This window comes from Diceros bicornis, chromosome 4, assembly GCF_020826845.1.
Source record: "Diceros bicornis minor isolate mBicDic1 chromosome 4, mDicBic1.mat.cur, whole genome shotgun sequence".
Lineage (NCBI taxonomy): Eukaryota > Metazoa > Chordata > Mammalia > Perissodactyla > Rhinocerotidae > Diceros > Diceros bicornis.
The window spans coordinates 28,527,821-28,551,701 of NC_080743.1; the positions used below are offsets into that span (position 1 = coordinate 28,527,821).

The window sequence follows — 23,881 nt, forward strand, 5'->3', positions numbered from 1 at the left end:
GCCCTGAGCTAACATCTGTGCTAATCTTCCTCTATTTTGTATGTGGGTTGCTGCCACAGAAAGCCCACTGGCGAGTGGTGTAGGTCCACACCTGGGAACCAAACCTGGGCTGCCGAAGTGGAGCACGCTGAACTTAACCACTAGGCCACAGGGCCGGTGCCAGCACACTGAACTTTTTGAAATTCTCTTATTACAGCATTTTCTTTTATTGTCTGGTTGTCAATAGACAGTGTTTTGTTGTTGTTGTTATTCTTGCCTAGGATGCTTTTCCTTCCTTTAGTGCAGTGATTCTTAAAGTATGGTTCCCCAGACTAGCTTCAATAGCATCACCAATGTACTTGTTAGAAATGCAAATATCCTGGTCCCACCTCTGAACTGTCTTTTCAAGGATGTTTGTATAGTGAATAGCTTTGTAAGTTAGAGATAGTATTTCCCTCTAGAGGAGAGGGCAGGTTTGCTTCCAGCCCATTACAAAAGATTGGAGTTTCCTAAGCTCAGAGTTCCTTTCCTATAATACAGCCCAGTGCACGTGCTGATGTAACCTGGCCTTTGTCCCATCACCCTGTGGGAATTGCACTTGGGGAACTGCTGCAGGAAAATGATGATACTCCTCTTGTTGTGAGTAAGAAACTGTCCTTTGTCTCTAATCCAAAAGTCTTATGTCTTTTGCTGTATCCATGAAACTCTGGCAGGCTAACTTTTTAGCTTGCAAGTAGGATGAAACCTCAGACCCTTCCTAGTTCCTGACACACAGTCTTCTTTCTTTATGTTAGTGCTCTGAAATGGGAACCACTGGGGCCGGCCCCGTGGCATAGCGGTTAAGTGCGTGTGCTCTGCTGCTGGCGGCCTGGGTTTGGATCCCAGGCGTGCACTTACGCACCGCTTGTCGGGCCATGCTGTGGTGGTGTCCCACATAAAGTGGAGGAAGGTCGGCATGGATGTTAGCTCAGGGCTGGTCTTCCTCAGCAAAAAGAGGAGTATTGGCATGGATATTAGCTCAGGGTTGATCTTCCTCACAAAAAAAAAAAGAAAGAAAGAAATGGGAACCACTGCTTTTAATAATTGTTAATAGGAAGCACAGTATTGAAAAAGATTAATGTAATAACAAGACAGATACTTTTTCAGTGTCAAATTTTGACTTTCAAACATTATTTAGAATGTCTCCATTACCCTAGGTTTTTTTCTATCTTTAATTTACTCATTTATCTAACAAACATTTCCGTGTGTTCTTTTTGCTCTTATTTTTCTCAGATCGTGGCACCATTAGAAGCTGGGTTGACCCAAAGACAGGCAGATGGCTGAAAGTGGTGAAAAAGAAAAAATACAATGGACAACCACCATTATTATTAGCTCATCTCTTAAGGTAAAGAAGCATTGGGGCCACTGATCTTTAATTAAAAATTAAAGGCAATAGAACAATATTTTAAAAGATCCGTAGCTTGATTATCCAAAGTTTTGTGGATCAGCAAGTACATAAGCTAAATGTATTTTAAAGATGAATTATAAACTTTACTGCATCCATTTTCAACATCCTACTTCTCTAAATATCTGAGGGTTGGAAATTTTCTAAAGTTCTTTTTTTACTCTCTAAGCCTTTCTAATAGAGTTGTTAAAGGATTCTAGAAACAGTAATGCATATGTACATACATACTAGTTAAGGTTTTTTGAGAGAGAAACAACAGAAACTTATCTGTCTAGCCTTAGTGGCATTGGGAGGAGCTGTCTCCCTACAGTTTGGAGGGGGAGGAAATGGGAAATTGAATGCCTGAGGGCAGTCGGTCAGTCCACAACTGTTTTTAACTACTCAGCCAACAGGATTTCTCCATTGCCCTGATATTTTATGAATACCAGCTGAGGTCTAGAGTGAAGAGGCAAGAAATAATTGTTCCATGGTGAAGAGGAGAGAGGCAACGGGCTGGCCCCATGGCCTAGTGGCTATGCTTTGGCTGCCCGGGTTCAGTTCCTGGGCGCAGACCTACACCACTTGTCAGCAGCCGTGCTGTGGCAGTGACCCACATACAAAATAGAAGAAGATTGGCACACAGATGTTAGCTCAGGGTGAATCTCCCTCAAGCAAAAAGAGGAAGATTGACAACAGATATTAGCTCAGGGCGAATCTTAGCCAAAAAAAAAAAAAAAAAGAGGAGAGAGGCAAGAATAAGACTTTAAGTAAGATTTTTTATCCACCCTATCCTCTCACTGCTACCTCAAGCTGCACTTTGCCCTGTTGTCTTTAGCCATCTAGCTCCATAACACATACATTTAATATAACCTTAAGTCTCACTGGAATTTTTCATGCTTCCTTTTGTTAAGTTTCTGGAATCCATGTTTCTCTTGTTTCTATAGCTTTTCCAGACTGATTCTGAGAGAGGGAGCCAGCAACCCATGCTAATTTGCCACAAACAACTACTTTTAGTTCATTTATTTATTATGTTTACCCATCTTGCTTTGTGCTTTCTATTTGTCCCCTTCTCTGTTTCTTTTTTCTCTCTTGCTTCATTTTGTATTGATGTGTTATTTTTTTTCTCAACTAGCCTTGAACCTTTTATATGCTCTATTTCTTTTTAGTAGTTACCCTAGAAATTTTAACATGCACTTAGCTCCACAAAATCCAAAGTAAATAGTTACCTTTTCCTCCTCTTAAACAACAAAAGAACAACACTTTAATTCCAATCACCCCTTTCTGTATTATATCCTGTTGTTTATCATATATAGTTTAATTCTATTTTTAACTCCGCAAAGTATTATTATTATTTTCTAAAGTTAGCATTTAGATTTACTCATATCTTTGCTACATCTTTGCTCTTCTTTCCGTCTTTTGGCTCAGACTTTCCATTTTGGATCACTTTCTTTTTATCTGAAGAATATAATTTAGAAATTACCTCAGTGAGGATCTTCTATAGGCAAAAACCTCTCAGTTTTTGTTAGTATCAAAATATTTTTCTTTTCTCCTTGATCTTGAAAGATGTTTTAAAAATCCATTTAATTGAGGTATAACTTACATAGAGTAAAATACACACATCTTAAATGTACAGTTTGATGAGTTTTGACAAATGTGTATACCTGTGTAACCCCCATCCCAATCAAAATATAGAACATCTTCATCACTCCAGAAAGTTCCTTTATGCCCTTTTGTAGTCAGTCCTTTTCCAGCCACCCACCTCTGGCAACCATTGATCTGATATTTATCACTATAATCAGTTTTGCCTGTTCTCAGAACTTCTGTTTGTACTCTTTTGTGTCTGGCTTCTTTCATTAAACATAATGTTTTTGAGATTCATCTACATTGTTACATATAACAATAATTTGTTCCCTTTTTTTTGCTGAGTAGTAGTTTGCTATATGAGTATATCCCAATTTATGTATCTATTCACAGGTAGCTGGTCATTAGGGTTGTTTCCAGTTTTTGCTATTATGAATTAAGCTGCTCTGAACATTCATATATAAGTCTCTGTGTAAACATATGTTTTCATTTCTCTTGTAAATACCTAGAAATGGAATTGCTGGGTCATATGGTTAGTATATGTTTATCTTTATAAGAAATTGCAAAACCCTTTTCCAGAATGCACTACAAATGAACATTAAATCCATTTAACTATGTAACTATAATAAAAATAAATGTGGGAATTATGGTTTTATACTCCCATCAGCATTTTATGAGAGTTCCAGTTGCTCCAAATGGAAAGATATTTTTCACTAGATTTACAGTTATTTTCTCTCATTATATTGAAGATCTCACTTCACTGGATTCTGGCCTCCATTGTTGCTGTTGATAAGACAGCAATCAGTTTAATTGTCACTTCCTTGAAGATTACCTATCTCTCCTCTCTGACTGCTTTTCAGATTCTGGCATTCTATAGTTTTAAGGTATATATTTCTTTTTATCTTTTGAGGCTTCATGAATCTGTGAATTGGTGTCATTTATCAAGTTTTTATCCATCATCTCCTTTAATATTATCTCTGTCCTATTCCCTTGCTCCTTCCCCTCTGAACTCCTTTTAGATATATGTTAGATCTTCTTACAATATTCTCCATGCATTTTGACCTTTCACCTTTTCCATGTCTTTGGGCTGCAATCTAGGTAATTTCATCAGTTCTCTCTTCGATGTCAGTATTTCTCTCATTACTCCTGTTAAACTAATCTATTGAGGGTTTTTGCTTTTTGTTTTCAGTTTTGTTTGATTTTTCTCAAATTATGAAATATACGTAGAGAAAAGTATATAACATATAAATGAACCATTTAATAGATTTATTTTAAAGAGAATACCATGTCGCCAATCAGGTCAACAAATAGAATATTATTAATTCCCTTTTTCCCTCAAGACTTTTATTAATTATAGCAGTGATCAAATACTAACTATATTAGATGTTTATAACTTTTATTAATTACATCAAATCTGTATAACACAATTTTTCTATAACCATAATTCCTACATTTATTTTTTTTTTAAAGATTTTATTTATTTATTTTTTTTCCCCCCAAAGCCCCAGTAGATAGTTGTATGTCATAGTTGCACATCCTTCTAGTTGCTGTATGTGGGACACGGCCTCAGCATGGCCGGAGAAGCAGTGTGTCGGTGCGCGCCCAGGATCCGAACCCGGGCCGCCAGCAGCGGAGCACGCGCACTCAACCGCTAAGCCATGGGGCCAGCCCCCTACATTTATTTTAATATTAGTTACACAGTTAAATTTGATCTCATTGGGCTTGAACTTAGGCGGCATGGTGGAGGCAGCTGGTGTTGGATGAACCCGGATTTGGGATGACCAAAGAAAGTTGCACCTTGGTCTTCTCGGAGCCAAAAGCTGAAAAGCCTATTTCTTTTTAAGTGCCTAGATAGTTCAAGTTTTTGTTGCTGTTGTGAAATATTATTTTTTCCCCATGTTTTCAATCTATATATAGGGAAACTTTTGAGTTTGTGGTAATTTATTTTATATTTAATCAATTCACTGAAATTTCACAATACGTTATCAGTTGATTCTCTTGGGTTTTCCCACAAAGGCAACATAATTTGCAATTAATGAGAATTTCTGACAGCTGTATCTATTCTTATTTCATGGCCTTTTGCTGTGACCAGAGCATCCTAAACAATGTTTCTAATTTTAATGGGAATACTTCCAGTGTTTTATTATATATGATGTTACCTGTTGCTATAAAATAATATTTATGTTAATATTCATCTAAGCTTAATTTATGAAGTTTTTTCTCTTAATCAGAAATAAGTGTATAGTTTTTCAAATGCATTATTTCTTGTTATCTGTTGAGAAGAACCTAAGTGACTAATCTTTACATTTCTTCATTAAACTGGTCATTGTGGAGTTTTCTTTCATATTCTCTTAAAATCTGGTTTGCTAATATTTTATTTTTGAATGACTGTTTACTAAAGATTGGGCTATGCTTTTCTCTTTTTGTAGGGAGTAGGGGTTTTCTTTTTTTATTCTTTGTTTTCTATTCCTTTTGTTTATATCTATGCAGTTTATATAGTATGGAAATTATTTGTACTTTAAGGAATAAGGAGCTTTCCTATTAAATTTTCTGTGCTGGTAATCTTTTATGTAATGTAGAAAAATAGTGGTTTCTATGGTTTTTTTCTGTTAGGTTTTGTACTGTATTGTATTTTCATAAATTATATTTTTTCAAAAATTTACTCATTTCATAGAGGTTATTAAATGTACTAAGTTGAACTTTATGGAACTACCATTTCTGTGATTAGAAATTACATATTGGCATTATTTTAATTTTCTAATAAACTCTGTATTAGTTATTAAATGCCCTTTCTCATTTCTGTTTTTATTTATATATTTCCTTTCTCATGAGTAGATTTGGTAGATGGAACATTAGTTTTACAGAATATTAATAGATGTTACATATGTATAAAGAAGTATTGTAATGGATTTTATTTGGAATGTTGGTATAAACAAAGTTACACAAGTTTTTTTTACTGTATTAGTCATCAGAGCCTTTAATATGCTCAAATGCAGGCCAGCCCTGTGGCTTAGCGGTTAAGTGCGTGCTCTCTGCTGCTGGCGGCCCGGGTTCGGATCCCGGGCGTGCACCGCTTGTTGGGCCATGCTGAGGCTCCCCCACATACAGCAACTAGAAGGATGTGCAGCTGTGACATACAACTATCTACTGGTGCTTTGGGGGGAAAAAAATAAATAAATAAAATCTTTAGAAAAAAGTATGCTCAAATGCATTGTAAATCCCCAACAGGAGACAAAATAGTTTTCAGTGTTTCCCAATCTTGTTTGAATAAGGAGTATCTTTTAATATCTTATGGGACTAATATTCCATGAAACATACGTTGGGAAGTCTAGTTTTAGCTCCTGGTTATTTTGAAAAGTTAACTTTTGAACTTACCTATTTTTTCCTAATTCAGTACTTGCTAATTTTATCTTCATTATTTTCTTCTATTATTTTTATTATAATTCTTTTAGTTGGCTCCACCAATAGGATAGGATTAAAATTCATTAGTATGGCATACATGGGTCCTCACGATCTGCTAGCAGCTATTCCTAACACTATCCCCAAATTAACCGACTTATACCTTACACACTTACCATGTAAGAACTATACTTTCAGTTCTGAATGCTTTTGCCTGTGTTATTCTTTTCTGTCCATGCGCTTCTCACATTTGTCTTCCTTCACTTGTCTGCTTAATAAACTGCTTTCCACTTTAAATATTTCACTTAAATTTTATGAAGCTTTCCTGACTCTTTACATCTGTCACATTCTTTTATATATTTCTGGTTCTTTGCCAAAATTCTCAACTTTGTCTTTCATCTCTTTGAACATAGTAAACATAGGTATTTTAAGGTATATATCTGATAACTTCACTATATGTATCCCCTGTGAGTCTATTTCTATATTGCTTGCTGTTGCTGATGGTTCTCTTTCATGTAATCTTGTCTCTTTGTATGTCTGATTATTTTTGATTGTATGTTGGAATTTGTATTTGAAAAACTGTGGAAATAATTTGAGGCCTAAAATAGTGTTCTATTCCTCTAGAGAAGCCTTAATTCTTTAAGACAATTAAAACCCTAATGTCCTAAGTAGGGTTTCCAGATAAAATACAGACCATTAAGTTAAATCTGAGTTTCAGATAAATGCTGAATTTAGTATAAGTACATCTCAAATATTGCATGGGATATACTTACACTAAACAATTATGTTGTTTATCTGAAATTCAAATTAAACTGGGTGTTTTGTAGTTTTATTTGCTAACCTGGCAACACAAGCCCTAAGGCGTCTGTTGTATTGTAACAAATGAACTTATCTCTTGTGCATCTAGAATGGTACTAGTTATGGGAGAACTGAGAAAACAGTCACTCAAATAATTTTCTTTATTCTGTAGTTAAATAAGGAGACCTAATTGAGCAAGGTTGCTCTAGGGAGTGCTTCTGCAAGAGGCTTGGGAGCATTGGTAATACGTATCACCTTAATACCATTTCAGGGATTGAAATGGTTTGAAGCTAGGCTGCAGCCCCTGAGAGAGCTGTTCTACTTTTTCAAAAGCTCTGTTCAGCCTCTCATCTGTCTCTTGAATTGGCAGATGCCCTCAGGGAAAAAATGGCCTAAATGCTGGTCTCATATCTTTGAATTTCTGTATAGATCTTGCCTTGTAATTTTTTACTATCCTGCTAGCTCTCTGATGCATTCAAGCAGACTTTAAAAATTGTCCCGCTTTTTTAGTTGCCTTCAGCAGGAGGGTTGGCCTAAATTACTTAGTCTGCCCAAACTGGAAGCAATGTATAATTTTAAAACAGCAGAAGAAAACTCATGGGAAGAGTCATAGTTGAACTCTAGGTCAGGATCTGTTTGAATGGCACAAAATACTCTCTTTAGGAAGGAAAGGAAGCACATTTTTTATACCTAATTCCAACCTGTGTGCTTAAAATATACATATTCTGAGGCAAGATATAAAATAAAATTAATATACCTAAGGGATTTTTATCTCCTTGGAGAATAACAAACTTGAGTTTTAACCAATTAGGAAATACTATTAACCACTATATTTTCATGTCTTGGTTAATATGATCTAATTACTTGGGTAGAATAGGAAATGGGATGAGTTTTGAAATGCTTAGTATTTAAACCAAAAGTACTGTTGCTGTCTTCATATACGTTTTCTGACTCACCTAAGGCTTAAAAGTATACTAAAAGTAATTAATGTAAACAGATGAATTGGAGAATTGGTTGTCTCCTTGTGGTATTCTGTATGTCTGGCGCTACATGATTCTGTCAACCAACTAAAAAACACACCACCACCCACCTTCCAGTAATACATTAATGCATATCAGAATCTACGTATAAGTTTTTTAAAAGGAAGTTTACATTTGCTCTGGTACTTATAGTGTAGTTTTTTAATACTGTCCTTAATTTCTTCCCCTCAGTAACATAACTGTAGTACACTCATTTCCAAACCTACAATCAGTGTGTTTCAGTGGAACTAAATTTTTTTTTTTTTTTTTTTTTTTTGCTGAGGAAGATTCACCCTGAGCTAACATCTGTTGCCAATCTTCCTCTTTTTGCTTGAGGAAGATTCACTGTGAGCTAACAACTGTGCCAGTCTTCCTCTATTTTGTATGTGGGATGCCACCACAGCACAGCCACCGACGCGTGGTGTAGGTCCATGCCCAGGAACCAAACCCAGGCCGCCGAAGCAGAGCACACTGAACTTAACCACTAGGCCAGGGGGCTGGCCCCAAAAAAGTAAATATTTTTGCTCTTTTTTTTTAAGTTTTTTTCCTCCATAGAGTGTACATTTAGTGTCTCTTTTGATGATGAAACCTTTAAGTGGTATAGTTATAAAAGAAGTTATTAAACTTATTTTAATTTTTTCATTAGCTTTAATAAACTATTCTAAGCATGTCTTAAGTTTGTATTTCTGAAAATTTTTTAGAGTTATGAAGTTGCAACTGCCCTAGAAAATCGAAGCCACAAGGTTCGGTATTCAGATTCAGTGGAAAATGGATCAATTATATTTTCTCTTTCTGGTACAGTATATTTGCTAACTGCTTTAAGTTTCTTATAAAATGAGTATAAATTCTAATAATTTGGTAGTTCAGTAACCAAGTAATAAGCTTAAGCTGTTTTCTTTTGAGAGAGGTAAATATATAAAACTTTGTTACTGCTGCAAAAGCAGTGCATATGGCTAATTACAAAATACATTCCTTTTTAGATTACAATCATTGAACGAAAGCTGAACCAGGGAAGTCTGGTAGAGGATGGCAAAAATTACTTGCTTTGGAACTAAGATGAAAATAGAACAAAGCCACCTCCCCAAGAATTAAGACTTAGATGAAAGTATTACCTGTATTAACTAAGAGCACAACATCACAACACTGGTCAAAATCCATATAGAAAAACAACATAGGAGAATGTTTTTCCTATATGATTTTGTACAAGCATTTGCCGAATATATAATTTTATTTATTTATTTTTTTTTCCCCAAAGCCCCAGTAGATAGTTATATGTCATAGCTGCACGTCCTTCTAGTTGCTGTATGTGGGACTCGGCCTCAGCATGGCCAGAGAAGCAGTGCGTCGATGTGCGCCCGGGATCCGAACCCGGGCCGCCAGAAGTGGAGTGTGCTCACTTAACCGCTAAGCCATGGGGCCGGCCCGAGCATTTGCTGAATATAATATAAACAAATAACTAACTAAAAGAACCAAATGGAGACAAACAAATGTTCCTAAAATAATAAAACTGTACAACTGTGAGTCATGGGCAAAGTACAGGAAGGAATTAGATTATGATATGAGAAGGCTGGGGACACGGGAAGGGGATAGCTCCACTTACTTGGGAAATGATAAAAGTAATAAAAGAGGTGGAGGTGAAGGATTTTACCAGGAGGGTTGCAAATAGACCCGTACTCTAGCAGAGGTTTTGTTAAGACAGGCGTTTTCAAGAGCTCCTAGAAATAGACCTCCAGGCTGAAAGTGGTCCACCCTCAAACTCATCCTTCCTGGTTGAATAGAGCGCCCTCTAGGAAGAAGTAAAATATTTTTGGTGAATACCTACTTATGTCCCTTGGCCACTTCATATACATTATCTTATTTAATCTTTTCAACAAACCTATCAAAGAACTATTATTCCAGTCTTACAGATGAGGAAATTTAGGTTCCAAGAGGTTATATAAATTGCCCAAGTTAATTCAATTAGCATATAATCACATAGTCATTTTCCTCAGATTATGTCTTCCCCTCATCTTTTAAAGAGCTAATTAGATCAAGTTTCCCTTCTGGACCATTCTTATATGCCTGATACTGTTTCAGAGATCCTAGATATCTGCTTTCTGAGTGTATTGATTTATATAATAGTTTATGTTCTGGTACAGAAGTTTCTCCAATAAGTAACTGAAGGCTTGCTTAAGACTACCTTTCTTTAGTTGATTTCCAGCTTTTAAAAATCATTATAACATGGAAAATTAACTTTTAACTAAAATTAGGCATTACATTCGATGTGGACAGTGCCCTAGTCTAAAAAAAATGGTTATTGACCAAAAGAGTTTTTTCTCTTGAATATTTAGAATAAGTCATCTTTTTATACAGAGCACTTCAAACAACTACCTAAATTATTTTGTTGTATAATAATTTCGTTATAGTAATTTCTACTCCTTGTGGATTTAGGGCCTGGACACTTATAGCTGTGTTATAGCTATTTTTGTTAATTTTACTGAGTTTATTTAAAAATTTGATAAATATGACGAAGTGACATTTCATATTACATTCACCTCTTCTAGGAGTTGCATTTTTATTGATGGATGCTAAAGAATGCTTTAAGTCAGCTGAAGAAATATTTCTAGCCAAAATTGAGAAGTTTATTAACATTCACCAAAATAGTTTTTTGGTTCTGTCTGCTGCCCTCCATGGGCCTGAGGAATGGAAACTGATGTTCAGGATTCAGCAGAGGTATGGAAAAGTTGCATTATAGAATTATTTTTCTTAAATTATATTGGGTTTACTTCAGTTCTGAATTCTTTTAGGCAGGTGAGTTATGTTTTGCCAAGATAAACTTTATAATGTTAACCTATCATATTTAATAAAATGCAGGCCAAATGGCTATTCTATGAATCAGGGTGACAAGTTTCAGAGTTCATGCTGATTATGGGATTCTCCTGCAAGATAAACCAAAAGTGAACACTTTTTGTCAATTAAGTTCTGGCTATATAAAGCCATAGCAGATCTTCTGTGGAACAAGGTAGGGCATGAATGAATAAACAAATGACAAACAATAAAAGGTTTGTCTCTTCTTTCCACTTACTTAAGATAACAGATATCAGTAAGTTATATGATCTATTTAACTTAGGAATTGTTTTTCAGATTCCTGGGTAGTAACTTACGGATACTTCCAGTACACAACACAGTAAATGCTGTTAATCTTATGTGCACTATAGCTAAGGTGAGTCACTGGAGGAAAATGACACGTACATACACTCACACTCATACACTTTAAGGTTCTTGAACCTTCAAAATGCACACCTCCTTGAACAGGATTGACAAATACTCTGCTTCTCTTCCCCTCAGAGAAGTTGCTATTTCAGCATGCAACTGTTTCCCAAACCTGAACTCAGCCTCTCAAGTCTTCTCAACCTACTTCCAGTAGCCACTACCACAATGACTCATTTTGGGCCAAAAGAGCATTTGGCCATATCTACATTGTGTTGCCCCTATTGGTTACTTAAATCTTCCTTCAAATTCTAAAGTAAAAATATTGGGAGTCATGAACTGTCAGAGAGCAAACATACTATTTTATAGAATGCTCTTCACCAGTTGTCCACTTTCTTTTCATGCTTGTCCTCCCTGTGAAGTGTGTCCCCAACTCCCCTAAGCAGAGTTAGGTGTTCCTTACTCTTATTTGGAACAGACCTCCATGAAAGCAGTTCTTATAGTATTCTATGTTTTGGCTTGCATGTTTGAAATTCCTTGAAGACAGAGATCAGGTATTTTTCTCTCTATTACTCTAATAACGCACATGCATACAGAGTATTTTGCACATAGAAGGTGATAGAAACTTGTTGAATAAATGAAAGTTAGGTATTTTTTGATGTGACCTTGTAAAAATACCTATTTCTGTAAATAAATGTTGCATGTTTATATCTCCTTCCAGATCAACTCCAAACCATACATAGATAGCATCTGCTACAGAATGATAACAACTAAAGCTTACATCATTGAGCAAAGTCCTGTTTGGAAAACACTTCAAAAGATAAAACTGAGTAGTGATTCATTTAACCCAAATTAGAGTATCAATTATAAGTTCTTTTGGAAGAATACGGAAATAATTAGACCAGTTAAATTATAATGTTCAAATGCATATATTTACTTTAAAGATTTTTAAATTAAAATAATAAAAGGTATACAATTAAGTGATTTTATTTTGTTGAGTAATTAATAACGTTTAAAAAAATTGGTACATACATATATTATAAAACTCAGATTGTTTCTTAATGATACAAATTAAGTTGGACAGGCAAATATTTACTAGAAAATAAAAATACAGCATTTTCTAAATAGCCCCTTAGACTAAAGGAAAGTCATACATACTTTTTAGCTTTTCCACAAGGGCAGTCAGTATTTCTAAAATTAATCTTCACAGATGCTTTCACACTGTAACTGCTGCTAGGGAGGTGGTGATGGGACTGTGCCCTCTAATACTCCTCCTGAGGCAGGGAAAGAGAGAATTAAGAGAAGCAGTCAACTGGCCTTAACTCAGAACCTCTCTACACTCTTAGTCGTGTGATATCCAGTTTGACACTAGGAATTCTAAAATGTAACACAGCATCCAACTGGAACATAAAATGTATCAGTATTTTTATAAACTCGCTACAATTGTATGAATGAAGGCAATTCAACTATATTTTATGAAATTAAAATAAAAAATTATTAATTTGTATTGGATTTTCAACAGTAGTATTTAGAATACATATATGGGATTATTTACCATGTAGATATCTTTATAAAACCAAAGAATACTGCTGATCCATAATGTGTCATTACAGAAACTGATAAATGAGAAAAGCTACATTTATTTTTCTATCAGGGAGTGTTGTACAGAAAAATTTTTATAAAGGTATTAAATAAATCATAATGGAAAATACGGTATTTTATTAGTTTTTTTATTTAGGAGATGGAGCTTTCAATTTATCCCATATTTTCTTCAGAGGTAGACTTTGTTTTCATTTCAATGAGTTCTTCTACTCGAGCCAGAACACTTTCAATCAAATCAAATGTGAAAAGAGCTGAATGTAGAACCTGCAATGCCAAGAAAAATTAGTGTTATTAAGGCTACCTTTAAAACAAAACAAAGCAAAAAAAGAAAAGACTTCAGCTGGATGTAGCTTAGGAAAATTTCAGATCTACCTTAAGCTGCATTTCAGGAGGCATATTAGGGATCTCTTCTCCACCTACAGTTACAGAACAGAGATCTTTAGAATTCTGGACTTCTGTTAGAGAAGAAAAAAAAAATCATGTGTCACACTTAACCATTAAAACAACTCTTAGATTTTAATAATAAATTTATAAGCTACTTTTATCATTCACTAACTTAAAAAAATGTGTCAGTTATTTGTGTCAATTATTGTTTAATAGCTTATTGTTTAATAACTCAGGGTATGCTTAAATCAAGCTATAAGCAAATAAAAATACTGCAATTCTGCAACATGTGAATTAATGTTTCTTTAGGTGAATAGCATTATTTTGGCATGTACAGGATGAATGAAAATTTATAAACTTTTTTCTTCAGTATGTAATCAGAATTATACCTGTTACACTAAAAGAGACAAAATTTCTAGTATTGCCTATAGAAATACCACCATAGCTATATGGAAAAGATCACAAGGTTATTATCATAGAATTGCTGACTTTAAAAAGTAATTCTGGATTTAAGATTCTTTTTTGTAGTTTGTATAGATTTACCTGAGGGTGTGGGGGGTAGACCCAAAATACCAAAGGAAGTACCAAGACATCCAAACAGAAATACTTGTAATACAGTTAGATTCAGAACTTGACGTATTAAACCAGAATATGCTTCAGTTTGGTTTAAATCTTTGTTAAACCAATTTCACTGTTAATTGGCTTACAGATCTGCTAAGGATCAATTTAATTATAAGTAAAATGACTCAGCTGTCATGGTTCCTTGTTTGCTATAAATTAGCCAAGTACAGATTAAACGAAAGTTCTTTATTTTGAATATAAATGACAGTTCTAAAATTTGACTAGTTTTCAGACCTAACCAAAAATGTAACTGCACATTACTAACCTTGGCTATTTTCCTGGCTATTTTTAATTTCTGCTTCATAATGTGCTTTTGACATATTAAGTCCTGTATGGAGTGGCTTTAAGAAATTATTCTCAATCTTTCCAAGTTCTGTCCACAATCCAGTCTGTTCAGAAGAATTAATGAAAGAATTAGTTATTTGGTTCAACATTTATTGATTGCCTACTATTATTAACGAATTGAGAGTTGGAAAACAAGTAATACATGATGCTTGCCTTTCAAGGTAGAGTTTACTGTTTAATAATACATTCATTACACATGTTTAATAATACATTCATTACACATCTAGTTATTTTATGTGAATACCAATCAAAACAAAAATGTCGTTTGGTCAGTACACTCATTATTGCACCATTTGGACAGCTCCTAGTTTTGAGATCTGTAATTTATAAGAAATTATTGTAAGAAAATTATTTGAGGATAATCCACATGGTCTGAGACATTTCCCTTTCCTTATAAACCATCCCCACAATGACTCTACCTTACACATCCCTTCAACTCTTCATCTTTCAATTGATGTCCCTGTCACATACTTAGTTCTAGAGGATTCTTTTCCTTCCCTATTGATGGAAACTAACACAAAGCTGATATGGGCTTTCTTGGAGATCGGTGTAGATGGAGATTTTACCTGCCTAGAACAGCTTAGGGTTATTTTGTCATCCATATTAGAAGTTTTTATTTCAAGAGCATTTTCTCCTATAGTACTAAAGAAAGGAAGTCTTAATTTTATTTAAAAAAAAGAAATTTATTCGTATTATTAAGTTTCCAGGTACTCTTTACAAAGCAAAATGTCTTAGGTAAAAAAGGGAAACTTAGGAACCCAATTATCTTTAACTAGAACTGGACCACTTGAAAACCTATTTTGTAATGAACCTATTTTGACCCAAGTAGTAAGACATTTTACGTATAGCCCTCCAAAGAAAATCCACACATAGCTATGTTGAATAATTGATAACTTCACTGACTGTTATACATATCCTTTTCTTGTTTTTGTTTTTGTGAGGAGATCGGTCCTGAGCTAACATCTGCCCATCCTCCTCTTTTTGCTGAGGAAGACTGGCTCTGGGCTAACATCCGTGCCCATCTTCCTCCACTTTATATGGGGCTCCGCCACAGCACGGCTTGCCAAGCAGTGCGTCCGTGCGCGCCCGGGATCCGAACCGGTGAATCTCGGGGCGCCACAGCGGAGTGCGTGCACTTAACCGCTTGCGCCACCGGGCCGGCCCTATACGTATCCTTTTAATTTAAATTTGTCCTTTCTCACTATTCCTATAATGTTAGGAAAAGTGGAGTTCTTGGGAAGAACTATCAAGAATCCAAACCCTCAAAAATATGCATACCTTTCACTCAGCATCTATGATCTTATCCTAGGAAAATAATTGAAGATGATGTATGTTGTAATGATTTCACTGCAGACATGTTTATAAAAATAATATTTAAAAAGTGAAAAATTGGAAGTAATGAAAACATTTCACAACAGGAGATTGCTAAGTAAACTGTGGTATATCCACACAATGGAAAACTACACAGCCATTAAAATATTGTTCTTCAGTACATATTGGTGATGGAAAAAAAAGTTACAAACTATCATTCTGATAGTATGATCTCATTTTTAAAAAAGGAAAAAAGTATGTACAGATGTGCTGGCATAAAGTCTACAAGGGAATGCACTGTAATATCAATGATGGATGGTGGGATTTTGATTATTACTTTTGTTTTTGCTTATTTATCCTGATTTTTAAACAACGACCCTGCTTTAGTTGTATACTTTTTAAAAAACATTTTAAAATATGTTTTTAAACTTCCATTAAAATAGAAAGTTTCCTTGTCCTCTTATGGAAAAAGTGGGTTATGCAGTAGTGCAGCAGGAGCTTCTTCAGCCAGTGTAGTCACACAGGGCATTGAGCATGTTAGTCTACCACATGCACCCTCTGCTCTCATTTCTCCTAGGTTCATCCCTTTCTCTCCAGCCTTCTCTTTACCTTTCTCTATCCCTTTTTTTAACCTTCTTCTTTCCCTTTACCTCTCCAAGCTTTATAAGTAGAACCCACTGCTACTGCCCAATATCACTGATGGCTTTCAAGGCTATAGAGGTTACTGATGACCCTGTAAAACATAAAGAAAAGTATAGAGAAAACACCCTTTTACTCACACCTAGCTTTCTCAAATGTAAGCATTTTACCACATTTACTTAAAAATAAATAAGTATTAGATATGGGTGAAGCCCCCTTTATTCAAGAGGAAGTCAACTAAACTATGTAAAATTATCTAAAATTTGAAGTTTTAGCATTCCTAATGTATGTATACAATGTATCACAATTTTGCATGTTAAAAAACTTATATAAATTGTATCATGCTGTACGTACCTTGCTTTAGCTTACATACCTTGCTTTAGCTTACGTTTGGTCAATCTTAAATTTTTGAGTTATTTATGTTGTTGTAGCTCTGATCCTTTCATTTTAATTGGTATCTAGGCATCCTATTATACTATACAACTTGTTACAAATTTTGTTACAAATTTTTTAGTATTTTAAACAATGCTGCACTGAAATTGCTGTATATGTTTTCCTCTTCACATGGGATAAAAGTTTTTCTAGGGTATCATCTTTCAAAATATTTTTACCATGGCCCCATAGTAAGAAATAAAATTTACATCACAACTCAACACACATTTATTTATATAGTTGAAACAACAGTTTCACAAAATGCCCTTTCTATATATAATATCAGATATAATTTTATTAATATTTAAATATAGAAAAACCCCAAAATAGTTCAAATATAAACATTAAGAAAGATGATGTGCTTGCCTGTTCATAGGGCCATTCCAGTCTAGTGCAATATTGAGCCTGGTCCTTTCCTTTTTATTTATTATTTTCTAATGTCAGGTTTATCAAGGTATCATTTACTTACAGTAAAATAAACACATTTAGCTGTATAGTCCTATGAGTTCTGACAAAGATATATAGTTGTAACCATCACCATTATAAAGATATTTCTCTGACCCCAGAAGTTCTCTTGTGCCCCTCTGTAGTCAATTTTCTTCCTCCATCCCTAGGCAACCACTGATCTGATTTTTGTTTATATGTTTTGCTTTTTCTAGAATGTCATAAAAATGGAATCATAAATGTAGCTCTTTGTGGTAGTGTGATATTGTGATTTATAAGAAATATATATTTGGTCTTCATTCTATTCCTGGCAAAGAGCTCCTAAAAACCTGTCAATTTTCCTGTGATAAGAGCAGTAAAGTTATATAGCGGTTATTCATATCAAGCCCCTTTCAACCATGAATGACTTTTGGAAAGCCCCTAAGGATGCCAGGGGAACCAACCATGATTAGAGGGTTGGAACTTTCAGTTCCTTCCACCCCAAACTCCCAGGAGGTGATTTAGCTCAATCACCAATGGCCAGTGTTAATCAATCATGCTGATGTAATGAAGCCTTCATAAAAACCCAAGAGGACGGGGTTCAGAGAGCTTCTGGGTTGGTGGACATGTGGAGGTGCTGGGAAAGTGGCTTCAGAGCAGACATAGAAGCTCCACGCCCCTTCTCTCTCACCTTGCCCTATGCATCTCTTCCTTCTGGCTGTTCCTATGTTATACCTTTTATAATAAACCAGGAATCTAGTAAGTAAAATGTCTTGAGTTCTGTGAGCAGCTCTAGCAAATTAATCGAACCTGAGGAGGGGGTCAGGGGAACCTCCAATTTATAGCCAGTCAGAAGCACAGGTCATTATTTGGACTTGTGATTGGCATCTGAAGGTGGATGGGTGGGTAGGCAGTGTTGTGGGACTGAGCCCTTAACCTGTGGAATTTGACGCTAACTCTAGGTAGGCACTGTCAAAACTGAATTGAATTGTAGGACACCCAACTGGTGTCAAAGAACTGCTCAATGTGGGAAAAACCTCTACACATCTGGTGACCAGAAGTGTCAAAAATGAAGTGAAGTATTGAGAGTAGAGAAGAAACACAGGAGTTGTTTTTCCTCTACAGGTAGAAATTGACAAAGTGATTCTAAAATTTAAATGGAAAAGCAAAGGACCTAGAATAGCCAAAAGATTTTGAAAAAGAACAAAGCTGGTGGACTCACTATAGTTCAAGATTTACTATATAAAGGTATGGTAATCAAGACAGTGTGGTACTAGTAAAAGAACAGACATAGGTCAGTGGAACAGAATGGAGTCCAAAAAGAGACATACTTATATGGTCAACTGATTTCTGAGAAAGATGCCAAGACAATTCAACAAGTTAAGGATAGCCTTTTCAACAAATAGTGCTGGAGTCAAAACAAAACAGAAAAACCTTAGCCCATACCTCACATCATATAAAAAATTTACTTGAAATTGATCCTAGACCTAAATATAAAATCTAAAACTATAAAAACTTCTGTAAGAAAAACTAGAAGATCTTTGTGACCTTGGGTTAAGCAAAGATTTCTTAGAACCCAAAAAGCATAAATCACATAAAAGAATAAAACTGGTAAGTTGGACTTCATCAAAATTAAAAATTTCTCTTTGAAAAACACTATTAAGATAATGAAAATACAAGCCACAGACTGGAAGAAAATATTTACAAAAACCATATCTAATAGAGAACTTACATCTAGAATACAGGGAAAAGTTTCCTTTAAAAAAAGTTGGTCTAAGTTGAAAATTTTTTCTTTCACCCTTTCACTTTTACTTAGTAATAGAAATTCTTTGAAATTTTATTCCCAAAATGATGATAAACTTAATGTCTTATATTCATTCTTCGGTGTAAATGAAGAACTAAGCTTCATTAATTAATTCTCTTCAGCCAACAAGTTTAACCAAGTTACTGATTCAGGATTTTAAAAAGCAAATATATCCTTTATCAAACATTTTTCTTAAATGCTTTACATTTCTCTTTTAGAAGATAATAATTAAAAGTTCACAACAGAGAATGAGATGTAACAACATATCTGATTTTATTATATTCAGACTGTATTCATTAATATTCTATTCAATAATGTCAGGAATATGTATTAGTTAAAGCAATTACATTTAAGCCTCCTTCCATAATGTCTTTTGCAACCCACAGATAAGTTTAACATATTGAAATATATGTTTCCCCTATAGTTTCAAATTTCATTTCTTAGGTATGCCAGAAAATCAGACCACACATGTCAATTTTGCTACTCAAATACTATCTTTGAAAATATTTGTCAAATGAGATTGCTTTTCAACTAGAAAAACATGAATATTATTCCTGAGTTCACATCCCCTACCTAGAACTTTCCATAGGAACGATAACTGAACTTTGATATGATATAGTGAAATGGTCATGCTTAGCTCTGATCACTGGAAAAAATGTTTGGCTTTTTTCATCAAGAGTTTGGCTACTCAGTGAGCTTTTAAAATTAAAAAATTTCACCACTTTTACAAAGTATCTATAAGATCTAGAGGGATTTCCTTTGATACTAAAGCTTTCTAAAATAAAATACACTGATTTCAAACAACTTTGATAGTGCTTCTGACAATTTAAAAAGATAACTGCTACAGTTCTGCTGTCACTTGTCATTCCTGTAAAAAATTTCCACTTTAAGTTTTAATGATCCACAGTGTGTTTCCAATTCAGTAAATATAGCTAATCTTTAGAGGGTTTAAGGTTAAGTTCAAACAATACAATACATATTGTTTTGCAAATATATTTTTAGTCTCTCTATTGTATTCTACTGGTCAATCTATCCATCCCTATGGCAATACTACACTAAATTACTGGGGCTTTATAATAAATAATGATATCTGGCGAGGCAAGTTCTCCTCCATGCACCTGGTTCCTCAAAATTGTCATGGCTATTCTTGGCCCTTAACTGTTCCAGATGAAACTTCTAATCAACCCATCAAATTCCATTTTAAAAAACCTAATTGGTGTTTTGATTTTAATTATACTGAATTTTTAGATTAATTTGAGAAGAACTGACAACTTAAAGACAGCGAGTCTTTCCATCCACGTCACTCAATTCTCTACTTATGTCTTTTTTATATTTCTACAGTGTTATAATGTTCTCCATAAAGTTTTACACGTATTTGTACGTTTTCCTAAGTATCTCATTTTTGTTGCAAGTGTAAATAATAAATTATATTTTATAGTCAACTAAGAATTTTTATCATGATTATGGTGTTGAATGTATCAAGTGCTTTTTTTCTGTAGCTATTGAGACGATCAAGTATTTCCTCTATTTTAATCTATGCATTACATTAACTTTGCATTACTGGAATGAACCCAACTTAATCCTATGACTTAAAAAAATATTTTTTGCTAGATTTGGCTTGGTAATATTAGTATCTATATTCATAAGTGAGATTAGCCTATAACTTTTCTTCAGCATACTATCCTTGTCTGTTTTGGTATTAAGGTCATATCTTACTAAATAAATAGACTCATAACATTAGTCACAACTATTCTTTTTCTAGTCTGTGGAACATTTTATATAAAATTTGAGTTATCTGTTTCTTAAAATTATCTGGCCTTGTGATTTCTCTGAGTAGACTGTGGTAGTTTTATTAAGATATATTTTCTAAGAAATTCCATGTCATTGAAGCTTTCAAATTTATTGGTATGTTTTCATGTAATTTTCTTACTATTTTGCAATCTGTGCTGTATTTATACTTATACTTCCTTTTTAATTAACATATTGTGTCTTTATGCATTTTTAAAATCAATCTTGCTGGAAATTCATTAATAATTTTGTATTTTCTAATATAAGCATTTAAAGCTGGAAATTTTTCTGCTAAGTATCACTTTAGCTGCATCCCATAAGTTTTAATATATAGCATTTTATTATCATTCAGTTCTAAATAGTTAATATCTTTTATCATATATAAATATCTCAAAATAGATTTATTCATAATTTATAATATATAGAGTTTCTCAAACTTCACTGTGCTAGTTAAAAATATAGATTTCTGTGCTTTACTCAGAGGCTTTGAGTTAGTAGATGTGGGGCTGAACCCAGGAATTTGCATTTATATATATATAAATACCCAGGTGATTTTGATTAGGATCATATGTTGAGAAACAATGATCTAGAATGGCCGTGTCCAATGCCAATGGGAAACTGAATTTCTAATTTAAAATTTTTTAAAATTAATTTAAAATTTAAATAGTCACATGTGGCTGCTGTCTACCATATTGGACAGTGCAAAAATAGGAGGTCTTTATTAAGACCTTAGTTATTTTTAATCGCAATAATTTATTTTAATACATAGCCCATAATCATAACATTTATAATAAGGTAATAAAAACATGTGCCAAAATTAGACTAAAGAAAATTTGTTGCACATTCTGTTCAGCATAATTCCACAAATCTTTCATATGATGAACAGTAATATTTTTAGAAGCATGTAGGAGTGAAGAAGCTGTGAAAGTAAGAATATATTCTTTCTTACATTAAAGCTACTAGATCTCTAAAAAAAACACTACTACAAAGAAAATCATCTTTGGATTTCTTTCATCTTCAATGTCTAGAAAAAGGAACTTAAGATTTTAAAAAATAGTTATAAGGATAAAAATTTGAAATGTTCACATACGCTTGCTTTTAATTTTATACCCAAGCAGACTCACTGATGGAGTAGTTCTGAAATCTTTTCAGTTCTAAAGCTTAATTATACATTTCAAAATTCACTGCAGCCTATCTCACAAAAGGAAGACTAGGCTGTTCTACATCACAAGGAAATTTACTGCCAGAACAGACAGGGACCTTGCAAAGGCTATAGTCAAACATGATAAGGAAATGAATAAGACCCAGTTTTCCCCTTTCTTCTAATTCGTATATGACTTCTTATTTATGAAGTATTATTATGGAAATTTATTGCTTATAATATTAAGGAACGTATATCACCTGAAGTCTTTTGGCTCTGCAAATAACACACAAGGGATATGTTTTTTTTGTTTTTTTGTTGTTTTTTTTTTTATTTATTTTCCCCCCAAAGCCCCAGTAGATAGTTGTATGTCATAGTTGCACAGCCCTCTAGTTGCCGTATGTGGGATACGGCCTCAGCGTGGCCGGAGAAGCGGTGCGTCGGTGTGCGCCCGGGATCCGAACCCGGGCCGCCAGCATCAGAGAGCACGCACTTAACCGCTAAGCCACAAGGCCGGCCCAGGGATATGTTTTAATGTTAGAGAAAGAAACAACTTAAATGAGAACCCAAAATATGGATTATACAGAATTATATGTACATGTATATATGCCAGATATTTATAGTTCTTTCCTAAATGAAAAGCACATATGCATACATTACATAATTTGATTTTTTAAATTCCTGATACTTTATGTGGCCTTTACAATCTGACATTGTTTCCCATGACCTTGCTTTCATTCTGCATATTACAATCACAAATTATTTAGGAAAAAGAATGGGTAAGCAGGTGAATGGGAAAGGATATGAGTAGACAGGACAGAAGGTGAAGGATAAATTTATTATGATCTGTGTATTAGATAAATTATTGTAATTCAAAACAACTAACACTTATTTAAAGATACCTAACAAATAATAGATAGCACTAGGTATAAAAACTAAGTTGGTTTTACCAGTAGAGATGGAGGTTCAAGGTTCAAGAAAAGTTATGTGAAACTTAAGTGTGGGAGAAGGTGCCTATAACTTATGCAGAGAGACAAAGAGGCATCAATAGTAGGGTGAGGAAGGGAATGACTTAACGAAAAGAATAAGTCAGCTGACAGTAACCCAAAATAGCAGGAAAATAAATGGATTATTATTCAATAATGAATCACTTGGTTTTGTATTGGAATGATTCTGTTCTTAATTTTCCTATACAACTTTCCGATTGTTTTTCAGCTTTTCATCTAACTAGTTACCCTCTCAGCACACTTAACTGGTCAAAAATAGGTACCAGTAGGAGTCCTTTTGAATAAAACTACCCACATTTCAGCATCACTAGAGCATCATTTTGTTTCTCCTTTAATCAAAATTTCTAAAAACTCAGAAGCTGTCATTTTATTAACCACAGCAGACAGATTTGCCTCTCATTTATACACATAACCTATTGTGATTGCACTTGGGAGAAATGCTTCCATGATGAAGAGGCTCTTAAGCTGCCTCAGGGATGTCAGGTTGCCATCTTGAAATGGGTTTTTTGCTAATTTCCTTGGTATGATAATTCTTATGGTAACTTGCATGGCAATACTTTGGAATATATTTGATCCCTAAGAAAGTTTTTAAAAAACCATTAAATAAGAAACCAATCTTATAAGCTGGTTATATCCTTTTCTTCACCACATAATGTTCAAGCGAAATAAAAGTGAGGCATTGTCTGTGGATATCATAGCAGACATCGCACAATGCTAAACTACTCGGTCTTCTCTCTCTAGGCAAAGGCCCGTCTGCTGCCCCTGTAGCACAAAGCACTCCATATCTAACAAATCTATCACTCTTAATCAAGAACATTCTTTTTCTTCCTGTCAGGCAAATCAGATCATCTCTAGGTATGGCCTTTCCTGATTACAGAAATAGTAAAAATTTATGTCTTATCCTAAGGACACCTCAGGGCCTCCACTGCTGCTGAATTTTACTTATTATCTCTTCTATTTTTATCACAAGCTCCTTTAGGAGTCAGGATTTAGTTT

At 34.3% G+C, this 23,881-nt stretch overlaps 2 protein-coding genes across 5 annotated transcripts in view; one reads left to right on the forward strand and one right to left on the reverse strand.

Annotated features, from left to right (window-relative positions):
• Window positions 1-12,392, forward strand: part of C4H1orf146 (chromosome 4 C1orf146 homolog) — a 36,110-nt gene extending 23,718 nt beyond the window's left edge. Inside the window, exons 2-6 of the mRNA XM_058538514.1 lie at window positions 1,252-1,363; window positions 8,901-8,994; window positions 10,743-10,911; window positions 11,323-11,401; window positions 12,110-12,392. Coding sequence (XP_058394497.1) covers window positions 1,295-1,363; window positions 8,901-8,994; window positions 10,743-10,911; window positions 11,323-11,401; window positions 12,110-12,244 — 546 coding nt within the window. The 5' untranslated portion in view covers window positions 1,252-1,294 and the 3' untranslated portion in view covers window positions 12,245-12,392. The remainder of the gene's footprint in view (window positions 1-1,251; window positions 1,364-8,900; window positions 8,995-10,742; window positions 10,912-11,322; window positions 11,402-12,109) is intronic.
• Window positions 12,296-23,881, reverse strand: part of GLMN (glomulin, FKBP associated protein) — a 38,936-nt gene continuing 27,350 nt past the window's right edge. For 2 of the 4 annotated variants that reach the window (XM_058538513.1, XM_058538510.1), the window contains exons 17-19: window positions 14,261-14,384; window positions 13,363-13,445; window positions 12,297-13,254 (exon numbers count right to left, since the gene is read on the reverse strand). In XM_058538513.1, the coding sequence (XP_058394496.1) occupies window positions 13,144-13,254; window positions 13,363-13,445; window positions 14,261-14,384 (318 nt within the window). In that variant the 3' untranslated portion in view covers window positions 12,297-13,143. Of the gene's footprint in view, window positions 13,255-13,362; window positions 13,446-14,260; window positions 14,385-23,881 lie in introns of all 4 variants that reach the window. The other 2 variants (XM_058538511.1, XM_058538512.1) reach the window with 2 other exon arrangements.